The following is a 14,056-nucleotide window of genomic DNA, read 5'->3' on the forward strand; positions in this document are numbered from 1 at the left end:
TTCCCTCTTCTTCTCTCCTTTTTAACCCCGTGGAGTGGTTATTTTGTCTCTGCTTCCACAGGTGGCAGCATCTGCTCCCATTCCTCTGCAGTCAGTGATGTGCATTCCCAAGAAGCAAGTGTCACATTCCTGCTGTAGCTGTGTTTGGCAGCTAGTGTTTATGCCAATACTGTGCTTCCCCCCCCCCTTTATTCTTTTTGTTTTTCTTTAGTTTTTCACTCTTCCTCAATCATTTTTCCCTCTTTTCCTCCTCTCCTCCTCCCTTTCTTTTTCCTTTTCTCCCCATCAATCAAGAGCCAGCAACCCTACTCAACCACACCCACCACCTCCCACCCCACCCACTGGGATGCCACCAACCACTCCAGCACCACTGGATCATGCAGACCACGGCCAACACCCACCCTGCCTGACATAAGCTGCTCTACATGACCAACAATTAGAGACTCAAGCTCACACTCTCACTTGCTACCAAATTTACCAAGATGCAGGTGGTGAGCACCCAAGTGCTGCCAAACTAGTGAGGGAGTAATATGCCCACCCACTGCCCAGATATATTAAAACAAAACAAAACATCTGGTTGAAGCAAACCAACATAAATCAACAATTTAATACAATAACACCACACTGTCTCAGAAACAACAGACAACTTCAGATCACACACAAACCAACACAATAGGACAAGATGGCTCAAACAGTTCACCAAAACACAGAGCTAGAAAATCCAGAGGAATAAATGCTACTGGAACAACTTGAGAAAGAATTCAAAAGAATTCTAGTTCTGGCCCTTCAGCAGATTTAGAAAGAGATCAAGGAAAATAAAAACAACACTAAGGAAATCATAGAAAAAAAATCAAGGAAAACACAAACAAAACTCTAGAAGATTTCAGGAAAACAAAACAAAAACAAATTGACAAAATAAATGGAAAATTAGAAATCATACAAAACAACAATAGAAATCTAGAATATTAATACTAAAATTTCAGAAATAGGTAACACCTTGGAAGGGCAAAGGAGCAGAAAAGAATCAATGGAAAAGAGAATTAGCAAAATTGAAGATGAATCTCTTAATACTAATTTATCAGAGGAGCAATCAGAAAAAAGTACAAAAAACAAAAAATGAAGACAGTCTAAGGATTATATGGACACCATCAAGAGGAATAACTTACATGTGATTAGAATTCCACAATAGGAAGAGATCAAAAAATAAAAAAGGATTGAGAAAATTTTCAAAGAATTGTTGGAAGAGAACTTCCCTAAAATCATGAAAGACAAGAAGATATACATTAAAGAAGCTCCAAGAACCCCAAAAGGGACAGGCTCCAAAAGAAAATCACCAAGACATATCATAACCAAACTTTCTAAAACCAAAGACAAAGAAAGAATCCTGAAAGCAGCTTGGGAAAAATGAAAATCTACCTAAAAAGGAAAACCAATAAGACTAAGCTCTGATTCCTGGGCAGAAAGCATGCAGGGAAGAAGGCAAATGGAATGACATATATAAATCCCAGAAAGAAAAATTTTGCCAACCAAGAATTACATATCCACAGAACTATCCCTCAAATACAATGATCAAATCAGGCTATTCCCAGATAAAGAGAAATTAAGGAGCTTTGTGAAAATGAGACTAACTTTACAAAAAACACGAATGAGGGTGCTTAGGACAAAGATCCACCAATGGCAGACAACAATCTGAGATTAAAACACAAAACAGTATCACCCAAAATAAACCCAGATATAGATATATCAAAAATAAATAAACCAGAACACTGAAAAAAGAAAACCGCAGACATCTATCTGTAAACAATAACAACTACAAAGCAAAAAGAGAAGATAAATGGTTAGTTACAGAACTTCCAAATGGAGAGAAAGTCAAGATGATATCAAGACAGAATGGACTATTTTAAAGTTGGGAAGACCATACTAAATTACAGGGTAACCTCAAAGAAAATTTAAAAAATAAACCTTCTCACCAAGATATAGAAAAAGAAAATTTAAAAATTTCAGTAAACACTAAAAAAAAAGCAATGAAGGAAATGATAGGAAAATATGTAACCAAAATAAACTTAGCACAGAAACATGTAAGGAACAAAGAAACTATCAGCACCATAAAAACAAACTAAGTTATACAGCAACATGACAGCAGTAAATTCATATTTATGGATAATTACTCTGAATGTAAATGGATTAAATGTACCAGTTAAGACACAGAGAATAGCAGAATGGATAAGAAAACATGACCCATCAATATGGTGTCTACAAGAGACACACCTTAGGCATAAAGACTAAACTGGCAAAAAATCAAAGGATAGAAAAATATGTATCAACCAAATGGCAACCAGAAAAGAGCAGGAGAGGAAATATTAATTTCTGACAAAATAAACTTTAAGACAAAAACCAGCAAAAAAGAAAAGGAAGCACACTATATAATAACAAAAGGGTCACTCCAACAAGAGGATATAGTATTTGCACATCCAATGAAAGAGCCCCAAAATGTATAAATTAACCTTTAACATAATTGAAAAGACAGACAACTCCACCATAACAGAAGGAGATTTTAATATACCATTTTCAATGAAGGACAGAACAACTAGAAAAAACTCAACAAAGATACAGAAGATCTGAACAACACAATTAACCAACTTGACTTCATACATGTATATAGAACATTCTACCCATCAAACACAGAATATACATTTTTTTCCAGCACACATGCAACATTCTCTAGAATAGACCATATGTTAGGCCACAAACCAACCTCAATAAATTTTAAAACATCAAAATACTACAAAGCAACTTCACGGATCACAATGTTATAAAATTAGAAATCAACAACAAGAAGATCAAGGGAAAAATACCAAATCCATGGAAAATGATTAATATCCTGCTTAAAAACTACTGTGTGGAAGAAATGGAAAATGAAATAAGAAAATTCCTTGAACAAATGAGAATGAGAACACAACATACCAAAATCTTTGGACACAGTAAAAGCAGTGCTCAGAGGACAATTTATGGTGATAAATGTGCACATCAAAAAGGAACAAAGAGTGAAAATAAACATCTTAATAGTTCTAACAATTAGAAAAATAACCCTATCGTCACCAGAAGAAAGGAAATAATAGATTCAAGCAGAAATAAATGAAACAGAAAAACAATAGAAAGAATCAACAAGACTAGAAGTTGGTTCTTTGAAAAGTGTTAATAAAATTGACCATTGGCAAATTTAACAAAGGAAAAGACAAAAATGCAAGTAACACAAACAGGTGATGTCATAACAAAACCAACTGAAATGAAAAGGGTAATGGCAGAATACTATGAAGAACTGTACTCTAACAAATTTAAAACCTAGACAAAATGGACAAATTTCTAGAAATACGCCACCTACCCAAACTAACACAATCTGAAGTAGAAAATTTAAACAGATCCATCACAAAAGAAATTGAATGGGTTATTTAAAAAAAAAACAAAACAACTCTCTCTAAAAACAAGTACTGGTTCAGATGGCTTCACTGGCAAATTCGACCATTCAGAGAAGAGCTGACACTAATTCTACTCAAACTGTTCCAGAACATAGAAAAGGATGAAATTCTCCCAAACTCGTGGATAAAACAAACATAACCTTGATACCAAAACCAGGCAAAGACATCAACATCACTAAAAAAGAAAATTATAGGCCAATATTCCTCATGAAAACAGACATAAAAATTGTCACAAAATCATAGCCAATAAATTCAACAATATAGCCAAAAAAAAAAAAAAAAAAAACATGACCAAGTGGGATTCACACCAGGTATGCAAGAATGATTCAACATTAGAAAAACAATCAACATAATCCAGCACATAAATAAAACAAAGGAAAAGAACCACATGATCACATCAGTTGATGTGCATAAAAGGCATTTGGCAAAATCTAACAAACACTCATTTTTGATTAAAACTCTCAGCAAAATAGGAGTAGAAGGAAAATTCCTCAGTGTAATTAAGGCATATACACAAAATCAACGGCCAACGTTATTCTCAATGGAGACTGAAAACACTCCCCTTGCAAATGGGAACCAGACAAGAATGCTCTCTATCACCACTGCTATTCAGTATTGTATTGGAAGTCCTATCAAGAACAACAAAGCAAGAAAGGGAAACGAAAGGCATCCAAATCGGCAATGGAGAAGTACAGCTATCTCTATTTACAGATATGATCCTATACATAGAAAATCCAGAGACTTAACAAGAGAACTATTGGAACTCATAGAAGGATTCAGCAAAGTGTCAGAGTACAAGATCAATATATAAAAATCTACTGGAATCCTCTACACTAACAAAGAAAACTCTGACATGGAAATCAGGAAAACAATACCATTTACAATAGCCACCCAAAAGATGAAGTACTTAGGAATAAATATATGACCAATGGAACAGAATTGAGAACCCAGATGTAAATCCATCCACTTATGGGCGGCTGATTTTTGAGAAAGAGCTGAAACCCATTAAATGGGGAAGAATCAATCAGTCTCTAACAAATAGTGAGGGCAAAACTGGATATCCATTTGCAGAAAAATGAAACAGAATCTATATCTCTGATCATATACAAAAACTAAATCAAGATGGATTGAAGACTTAAATGTAAAAAACCTAAATCTATAAAGATCATCACAATATAAACAGGGGCAAACTTAGGGGTCCTAACACATGGCATAAATACATTATCAAACATAACTGAAAATGCACAAACTAGATGACTGGGACTTCCTAAATAATAAATATAGATTACAGCCTAGATAACCCTATAGGGAAGTTTTACTCTGTCACGTGAGGTCACTGTGAGTTCATATGTTGCTGTTGTTGTTATGTGCCCTCGAGTCAGACTCGACTCATAGCAACCCCTCCTTGGGTTTCCTAGGCAGTATCACTATGGAAGTAGATTGCTCCATCTTCCTTCCCAGGAGTGGCTGGTGGGTTTGAACCGCCAGCCTTCTGGTTAGTAGGCAAGTGCCTTAGGCACTATGCTACCAGAGCTCCAGTGAATTGATATAGACTGGTGCTTTCCTCCAACAAGATACATAGAAGAGCACTCCTGTCACATGCCGAGAGCTTAGTAAATGCTGGTTGATTTATCCCTCAGGAAGCAGTATGAGTCAAAGGGAGGGGTCACGTTTGGACAAAATACAGCTTTGCAAATGGGAACCAGACAAGGATGCTCTTTACCATCACTGCTATTCAGTATTGTATTGAAAGTCCTATCCCGAACAATAAAGCAAGAAAGGGAAATTAATTCATTCATTAATTTAATGTTTGGGCTGTCAGTGTATCACTACTATGAAATACTCTGCAAGACACTGAGTGTACCACCCAGGTGTCTGGACCCCCTTTATGGAAGCCTCCACTCCACTGCCTCCTTGCCAGTTATTTATTGTTAGTATTTTTTTCATTTGGAAACCCAAGGAAGGGTCGCTATGAGTTGGGTCCAACTCGACGGCACATAACAACAACGACAGCAACATATTTAGAACATTGATTTTGCCTCCAATTTTCAAGAAAAATTGGGAAGATTATAAACTATCCAGAGATGAGCAGATACATATGTATCGAAGCTTAAAATAAACTTATCATTTAAAAATATACCAAACCATAAATTTCAAGAATCTCATACAAATCTAATTTCTCTTGGTTTGCATAGCTTTAGTAATCTAAAAATGAATAGCTGACATTTTAAGAACCTGGTTACAGAGTTCCAATTTAAAGTATACACTCATACACACTCAAAAAAAAAAAAAAAAAAAATCTTCCTGGCAGTTGCCATGACAACATAATACAGAGCTTACCAAGCTCTTTGTTACCCTGCTGAAGATGTGATGCAAAAACACACTCATGTTAGATTCTTTACTAATTAGTTTAAAAAGGTTAAAAGGTTAAGCAAAACTCTAGATCCACATAGTTTTCATCTGTGCTAGGGCTCAGAAAAGCAAATACTAAATATTTTAGGAAAAAGAATATGAAAATAATAATTGGAAGATCATTTACAGACCAAAGTAGACACAATGTCGAAGAAAACAAGGGAAAATGTTTTTATTTTATTTTGGATGCTATATTTATTTAATAAGAATTCTCTTGTTATAAGTTGTACTGTAATATTTTAATGGTGTAATACAATGTGTATATATGGTAAGAGTCTCATTTTTACTAACATATTTATTTAAATATTTTCCTTGTTTGGTCCCATATATTTCAATTCATTTGGAAACACATACTTCCATATGCTAATAACCCACGAGAAAAAAACGTTGTTTCTAAATTAATAGGTGTTTATATGCTTTAAAAAAAAAAAAAGAAAAAAAATAGTGACAGGGAAGAGGAAGAGGAAGAAGGGATAAACAGCCCTTTGGGAGGCTGTGATAAAACGCTATCTGATTTTTCTATCACTTTGTCTTTGTCTCTCACAGGTTTCCCTTTCTCCCCCCAAGACTCAGCTGTAGACCTTTTCTCACTCTATACGCTCTTTGCTCTTCGTAGGTGGTCTCATCCTTAACCAATGGCTGCAATCACCACCCATATGCTTCCACATCCCCAGCCTGGCCTGTCTTCTGAGCTCCAGGTCAGTTCATCTATTTGCCTTCTAAACTCCTCCACTTTGATGTTACTTTAAAGGCAAATCAACTCCTCCTGTGATGCTCCTTAGGTCAGTAAAAGGCAGCTAGGAATGGTACTCAACATCTATCTGCTGAATAAATCAATTGATTAATTAATCAATTAATGAGGCTTGTTACACAAACCAAAAATCAAAGGGTCATCCTTGATAATTCCTTCCTCTCCCTCCATGATGACTCAGTATTCCAGTTCTGTCCATTTTACCTCCTAAATATGTATCAAATCTACCCCACTCTCAATATCCTCATAGCCACTATGCTCTAAGGCACCAGTCTTTGCCTGGATTACTGTAACAACATCCTAACTGTCAATCAGGAACTGTGCAAATGTAGTACACGGAGGGGTCAGACAACCAGTACCTATCAAATAATTAAATTATTGAACAAACAGATAAAATTTGGCCTAAGAAAAGGAAGAGACACTTACTAGTTGTCAACCATAGGCCAGACACTAATCTAGATGCCTCACACGTGCAACCTTGTTTAAACTCCACAATGATCCATTTTATAGAATAAAGTCAACCAGGCATATGATGTTAGGGAAACTCTACTGGTCACAACTCTTGGCTTTGTTTCTTCCCAAAAAGCTGAGAATAATGATAAATATCATGATAGTGATGAGATGATCACTACCTATTAAGAACTTACTCCAGACACTGTTCTAGCCAATTTGTATCATTATTTCATTTAAGTTTCACTACTCTCCTAAAAGGAGCTCTGGAGGCAGAATGCCCAAGGCATTTGACTGCTAACCAGAAGGCTGGAGGTTCAAACCCACCAGCCACTCCTCGGAAGGAAGATGGGGCAATCTACTTCTGTAGAGATACTGCCTCGGAAACCCAAGGAGGGATCGCTATGAGTTGGAACTGACTTGATGGCAGTGAGTTTGGTGTTCTTAGTTTACCCTCTGAAAAACTAGGTGCTGTTGGAAACAACCTAGATGTGCATCAACAGAAGAATGGATAACCAAACTATAGTATACACATACAGTGGAATACTATGTAACCCTAAAGAATAACACAGAATCTGCAAAACACCGCATAATGTTGATAAACTTGGAGGACATTCTAAAAAAACCAAATACATTGCCGTCAGGTCGGATCCGACTCATAGCGACCCCCTCCTTGGGTTTCTGAGGTGGCATCATTACAGAAATAGATTGCCCAACCTTCTTTCCGACGAGTGGCTGGTGGGTTTGAACCACCAGCCTTCTGGTTAGCAGCGAAATGCCTTAGGCACTATACCACCAGAGCTCCTTGTAGGATATTATGCTGAGTGAAGTAAGTCAATCACAGAAGGACAAATATTGTATTAGTCTGTTATTGTAAAAAGTCAAGGAAAGGTTTATATATGGAAGGAAATTTGCTTTGTTGGTTACTGGGGGTAGAAGGGGAGGGGAGGGAACACTGTTAGATAGGTAGACACAAGCATAGATTTGGGTGAAGGGAAGGGCAACATACCATATGTGCGTGATCACCACAGCGGCAATGAGGAAGAGGAAGACAGAGAGGTGTGTGGGAAGTACAGACAACAAAGGTGAACCCTTTTGGATATACAGTACTGTGTTGTCAGTGAAGGCAATCATTGATATATGAGTTGATAGATGGGTGGACAGGCTGAACTATTAGGTATGTCTAGGCAGGGGGACAGTGCCTAAGACCATGTATAGGGTTGGCAGACAATGATTCTACAAGTGTATTTGTATATTCTGTAAGAATCCCTAGTATATAGTAGAGCTGACAAGGGACAAGGTCGGAGTCACTTCTTGGGCACAGCCAGCTTCCGAGAGGGAATGAGTAGATGGACCTGTGGGCTCGGGACCATAGTTGCACAGAACATCAAACTCAACTGGCATGGCATACTACACAAAAACATTGTTCCACATCCTACTTTGGTAAGTAGCGACTGGAATCTCAAAAGCTTGTTAAGCAGCCATTTAGATGCAACAATGGGTCTCTCATCCAGAACAAAGAAGAACGAAGAAAACCAAAGATGCATCGAAACAATTAGTCCAAGTGACTGGTACACCATGTGATCCTCAGCCTATATGACTATGAAACCAGAAGAACTAGATGGTGCCCAGCTACCACTGCCAACCACTGGAGGGGGATCTATGTAGGAGATCCTGGATAGAGTGGGAGAACAATGCAAACAAAACTCAAAATCATTTAAAAAAAAAAAAAAAGGGACTAGGTTTGCTGGTCTGATAGAGCCTCATGGAACCACTGAGACTATGGCCCCTAGCTGCCTTCCAAGTCTAGAACTGAACCCATTCCTGTGCCTTCCAGCCAAATATAAGACAGGCATATGAGCTGAACATTTGCATTAGCTACATACACTCCTTGGAGGGATCAATCATGGGAGAATAATAGGGCTGTGTATGCACAAGGAGACAACTCAGGGTGGAGGGGGCGCAGGAGTGCATGGGAGGAAAGGACACAGGGAAGAGGTTAACTATGGGGAGGAAGTGGGAAGAGAGCTGTTACATTATGGCAAATTGCAGTCAATGTCATGGGACAAAGTGTATGTGAGCTGTTGTATGGAAAGTGAATTTGTTCTGTAAACTTTCACCCAAATCACACACACACACACACACACACACACACACAAGTAGGTGCTGTTATCTCATTTTGCAGATGAAGGAACTGAGTGAGCCCACAGCACTTAAATGACTTGTTTAAAGTGGGGAAAAAAAAAAGAAAGAAAGCAGAGCTGTGACTCAAGCTTTGAACCTAAATCCCTTTAGTTAAGAATTTACAAAGCACCGTTCAACTTATAACAAGTTATCAGAACTAGTGGGGATATAAAACTAGAAGAAACAGGGCCATCCCTGCCCTTAAGAGAACCTTAGGAGCCTGTCTCCAGGGTCAGAGCTGTTTTATGACCTCATCTTTCTCTACCCAGTGGAGGGCAGAGTTCAAGGAGGAATCCTCCACCAACTCCACCCACTTCCAAAAGGCTCATTTCAAAAACAGTCAAGGCTGCCAATCTCCTCCCCATCTTCCACAGCCAACCAGTTTTCCTCAAATAAGGTAATATGAAGAGATGTTTTAGTGCTTGTACTTATTTAGTGACAAGGCTGAATATTTTTCTCAAAAATGTTTTTTTAAAAAGGCACTTGCACATTAATACAAAGTTTTTTTTTTGAAGTTCTTGGTACTTACAATTTTATAACTCCATCTGAGCACTTGGAGCAGTGCTGCTGGCCGCTCTTGTCTTGTTTATGTTGACTCTGCCCCAGCTGAACAAATCTGCAAATGACAATGGAGAAAAGGAAGCTACAGAAGGAACTACTTGCAATAAATTCAGTAGATCATAGAAAATGGTGTGAGTTTTCAAACGGCAGTAATATACTTATTTCAGAAAAGCACAACTTAAAATCACAAGCCATCCAAGCAGCACAGGACACGTGAGTGAATGGCTCTATCTTTCCGTGCTCTTCAATCTATAAAGGGGGGATAATAATATCTTTTCAATCTATTTCAGGGTTGTTTAGACATCAAATAAAATGATGATTTGGAAGCACTCTGCAGAGCATTACACAAATTAAAGGAGTAAGGGCATTCTTCAGAGCATCAAACACAGACTCTTATTCCAGGACCGAGAGTCCCTCCCCCTCTGCTGCACCCCTTCCCTACCGACCTGCCCGGCACCATCCTCACACTGTCTGCTTTCCAGGGATACTGTGGCTGTACAAGGCTGCACCTGGTACTTCTCTCACTTCCTGAGAAGGGAGAACTAGACATGGGCATCAGAGACATGCTTGATGCAAAGGAAAGTTTCCTTTTTTGCTTAATCTGAGTCAAAGTTTCAGTCCTTGGCATGTTCACACACATTCTCTGCAGTAAGCAAAGTCGTATCATCCAGTCATTTGTTGTTAGCGGCTGTTAAGTCAGCCCCCAACTCATGGCAAACCATGCACAATGGAAGAAAACGCGGCCTGGTCCTGCGCCATCCTCATGATGGACTGTGGATCGGATCATTGGGATTCATAAGGTTTTCACTGACTGACATTTGGAAGTCGATCACCCGGCTTTTCCTCCTACTCTGTCTTAGTCTAGAAGCTTTGCTGGAACCTGTTCAGCATCACAGCAACATCAGCACCCACTGACACAGGGGCAGTAGCTGCACATGAGGTGCGTTGGCTGAGAATCCAATGTGGGTCTTCTGCATGGAAGGTGAGGATTCTACCACTGAATCACGAATGTCCCATGCAGTCATTAAAAACCAAAAACCAGCTGCATGTTGAGTCAATTCCAACTTAGGATGAGCCTGGGTGTGCAGAGTACATTTCATAAGGTCTCAAGGCAGACTGACAAGCTTTTCTTCCAAGACCCCTCTGGGTGGATTCAAACCAGGGCTTTGAACAGGTTTGAAATGGTTCTGTTATAGTTGATGCAGTGTACAGGTAGCATACAAACTAAATCTCTTGTGCATGGGATTTTGACTCCAGTAGGAAACAGGCGGTGGTGCCCTGCTTAAAGATGGCCACCAACACACATTGAAAGCAGCCACCATCTTTGAGCAGGGCACTGCTGCCTAGTTCCTATTTGGGTCAAAATCCCATGTACAAGAGATTTGGTTGCTATGCAACACATAAAATCTGTCAGCCACGACTGAACCATTTAGACCCTGCTCAAAGACCTGTTTCAAACTGCCAACTTTTTAGTTAGTAGTCAAGTGTTTAACTGTTTTTATCACCCAGGGATTCGATCCAGTCACTAACCCTACAGAATTCATTCTTCCTGACCATGTTATTCATAAAGGTCTATTTCAGTTACTAAAGAGTTTAACTACAGAGTTCTGACAACTGTGATGAATAAATAACTGTGTGTCTGTGTGTCCAGGAGTGAGAAGGCTGTGGCTGAGCTCTGAATGACTACATTTGCTTTTAGTAAGTTCTGTGTGCTGTGAGTACATTTGCTTCTGGTAAGATAGCGATGCATATTCATAAGAGCAAAAGCTATGAAAGCTGCTCTTGCAATCAAGATATGCTGTGTATTTTGTATTTCACGTATTATAGAGATCTGATTAGTTTGAAGTAAAAAGCTGACAATACCCAGTTCAATGGATTCTGCAAATGAAATACCACTACCCAAAAAAGAACTGAAAATTACTCTTCATTTTATACTAGAGAATTTATGCTAAGTCAAACATATGTGAATTAAGTGGAACTGTGCTCACGTGCAGTCAGTGGCATGATTGGGGGGTACAGACCACACTGGTTGACACTGTCAAAGGACACCAAAGGAGGTGACACCAAAATGACTGTCTATAAAATCTCTGTGTAGTGTTTCAGCAGAAATTTATTATTTTTCATAAAAACGTCCCTGTAATTAGTTAAAACAACAAAAAACATTTTTTGTAAGCCCAGCTTCCATGTATCAGTATACCTACAAGGCTAAAACTCTATCCTAATTTACTTTTTGAACCTTCTAATGTGCTCTGGTCAGAGCTGTCATTATTACATAATTAACAATGATGCTTCAAACCCAGTGGTTTTGTCTGTACATGCTACAAGCACACACTGCTGTTTTCATTGCTGCAGGTATTTTTATAGTTGCTGATTTGGTCCAATTTTCTAGTGTTTCGTCTACAGTATAGTGGTAAGTAGTATTTGTAAACCTATTTCAAAAATTTTTTTGAGAAAGAACTAATAATTAAAGGAAAATAAAAATAAAAAAAGGCTGCCAGTTAGTTACTAATAATATTATAATTAATGAAGTTGTAATTCAATGCAAGAAGATTTTACAGAACACTTTTTGTTGTTAGTATTCACAGAATCTAAGAAATACATTTAAGCAATTTACAACTGTATCACATATTATTCTATGATTAAAATTGATAATAAACATTATTAAGGATTCTGTATAGTCTGCTATGGGAGGAGCTCGACGGGGGTGTGGTGACACCATGATGACACCAACCCTACTATGACACCACTGTATGCAATGCATAAGTCCTCTGAATGCTTGTAAGACACTGAAGGGGCATTTACAGTGGTCTCGTCAGGTTCTTGAAGATTTCTGGGTGAAAGATTCTTTTGATAATCTGATATCTGCCATGAATCTTCTCCACAGAAAAATTCCCATCCACACAAAATTATGTATACAACTTCATGGGATACCTTTCAGTGAAAGCAGTCCTGCTGGCACAGTGGTTAAGTGCTCAGCTGCTAATCAAAAGGTTGGTAGTGCGAACCCACAGATGCTCCACAGGAGAAAGACGGGCAGTCTCCTTCTGTAAAGAGTACAGCCCCGGAAACCCTATAGGGCGGTTCTACTCTGTCGTATAGGGACACTATGAGCTGGAATCAGTGCCACAGCAGTGGGTTTTTTGGGCCTTTTGGTGGATCCCCTCCATTCAGCTATTTGCTGTTGTTGTTGTTATGTGCCGTCGAGTCGGACCCGACCCATAGCAACCCCTCCTTGGGTTTCCGAGGCACTATCACTACGGAAGTAGATTGCCCCATCTTCCTCCTGAGGAGTGGCTGGTGGATTTGAACCACCAGCCTTCTGGTTAGCAGTCAAGTGCCTTAGCCACTATGCTACCAGAGCTCCCCCATTCAGCTATAGCTGCCTGATAAAGGTCTATCCCATTCTGAATTAGCATCCTTATCCCACAGCTTTCTTGTTCTTCTTCAACCACCACCTCCCACTAGAATTCTTCAGCTACAATGAATCCATTCTCCTCAATCTTCACTGTTCCAGATTTTGTAAAAATTCTGTAAATTTCATGCAGGAACCACTGTATTTGTACTTCTATTTGCAGCTTAGAGATGTGCACTAAAAATGTATGCACCATAACTATTTATCTCTGGGGCACAGAGCTCGAGCATCAGGCCCTTTAACTCAGAATGGAAATCAACAACAAAACAAATGCTACTAGCATGTTCCTAGTAGAATTCATTTCTTTCTGTATTACTGAGTATTCTCATTTTTCAAAAGTCACATTAGATATAAGTGATTGTAATAATAAATCTGCATTTTTTTCCTTAATCTCTACATTAAAGTACCTTACCTTGAATAAATAGAGAGGTCATCTTCTGAGAGGCCATCTGAGAGGTTAATGCCATATACCTCTTTCATGGGCTGGACTACATTCTTTTTTTAAAAAAAGAAACCAGGAAGAATTTTTAGAAATCTAACATAATAGTTTCCAAAATTGAAGAAAATGAACCTGTTAATTTTTCCAGAAATGCAATCACAATTTTTCTTGAACTTGTTCATTAAACTTCTGTTAATGGTTAAAATACATATGTATATATATAATTTCCACTTCCACTCAAAAACCAAACCAAATTCACTGCTGTGGTACTTATATTTGTGTGTCAACTTGGCTGGGCCTGGTTGAGTGGCTGGGCAGCTGGTGGTAGTTATTCCCCATGATGAGACTGGCAATCAACTCCATGGTGGGAT

General features: G+C 38.5%; 1 protein-coding gene across 1 annotated transcript in view; it reads right to left on the bottom strand.

The window, feature by feature from the left end:
• FIG4 (FIG4 phosphoinositide 5-phosphatase) overlaps positions 1-14,056 on the bottom strand; it is a 186,153-nt gene that overhangs the window by 54,108 nt on the left and 117,989 nt on the right. The window contains exons 21-22 of the mRNA XM_007940808.2: positions 13,659-13,741; positions 9,803-9,889 (exon numbers count right to left, since the gene is read on the bottom strand). Of these exons, the coding sequence (XP_007938999.1) occupies positions 9,803-9,889; positions 13,659-13,741 (170 nt within the window). The remainder of the gene's footprint in view (positions 1-9,802; positions 9,890-13,658; positions 13,742-14,056) is intronic.

This window comes from Orycteropus afer, unplaced genomic scaffold, assembly GCF_000298275.1.
Source record: "Orycteropus afer afer isolate SDZICR_OR568_19922 unplaced genomic scaffold, OryAfe1.0 scaffold00072, whole genome shotgun sequence".
Classification (NCBI taxonomy): Eukaryota; Metazoa; Chordata; class Mammalia; order Tubulidentata; family Orycteropodidae; genus Orycteropus; species Orycteropus afer.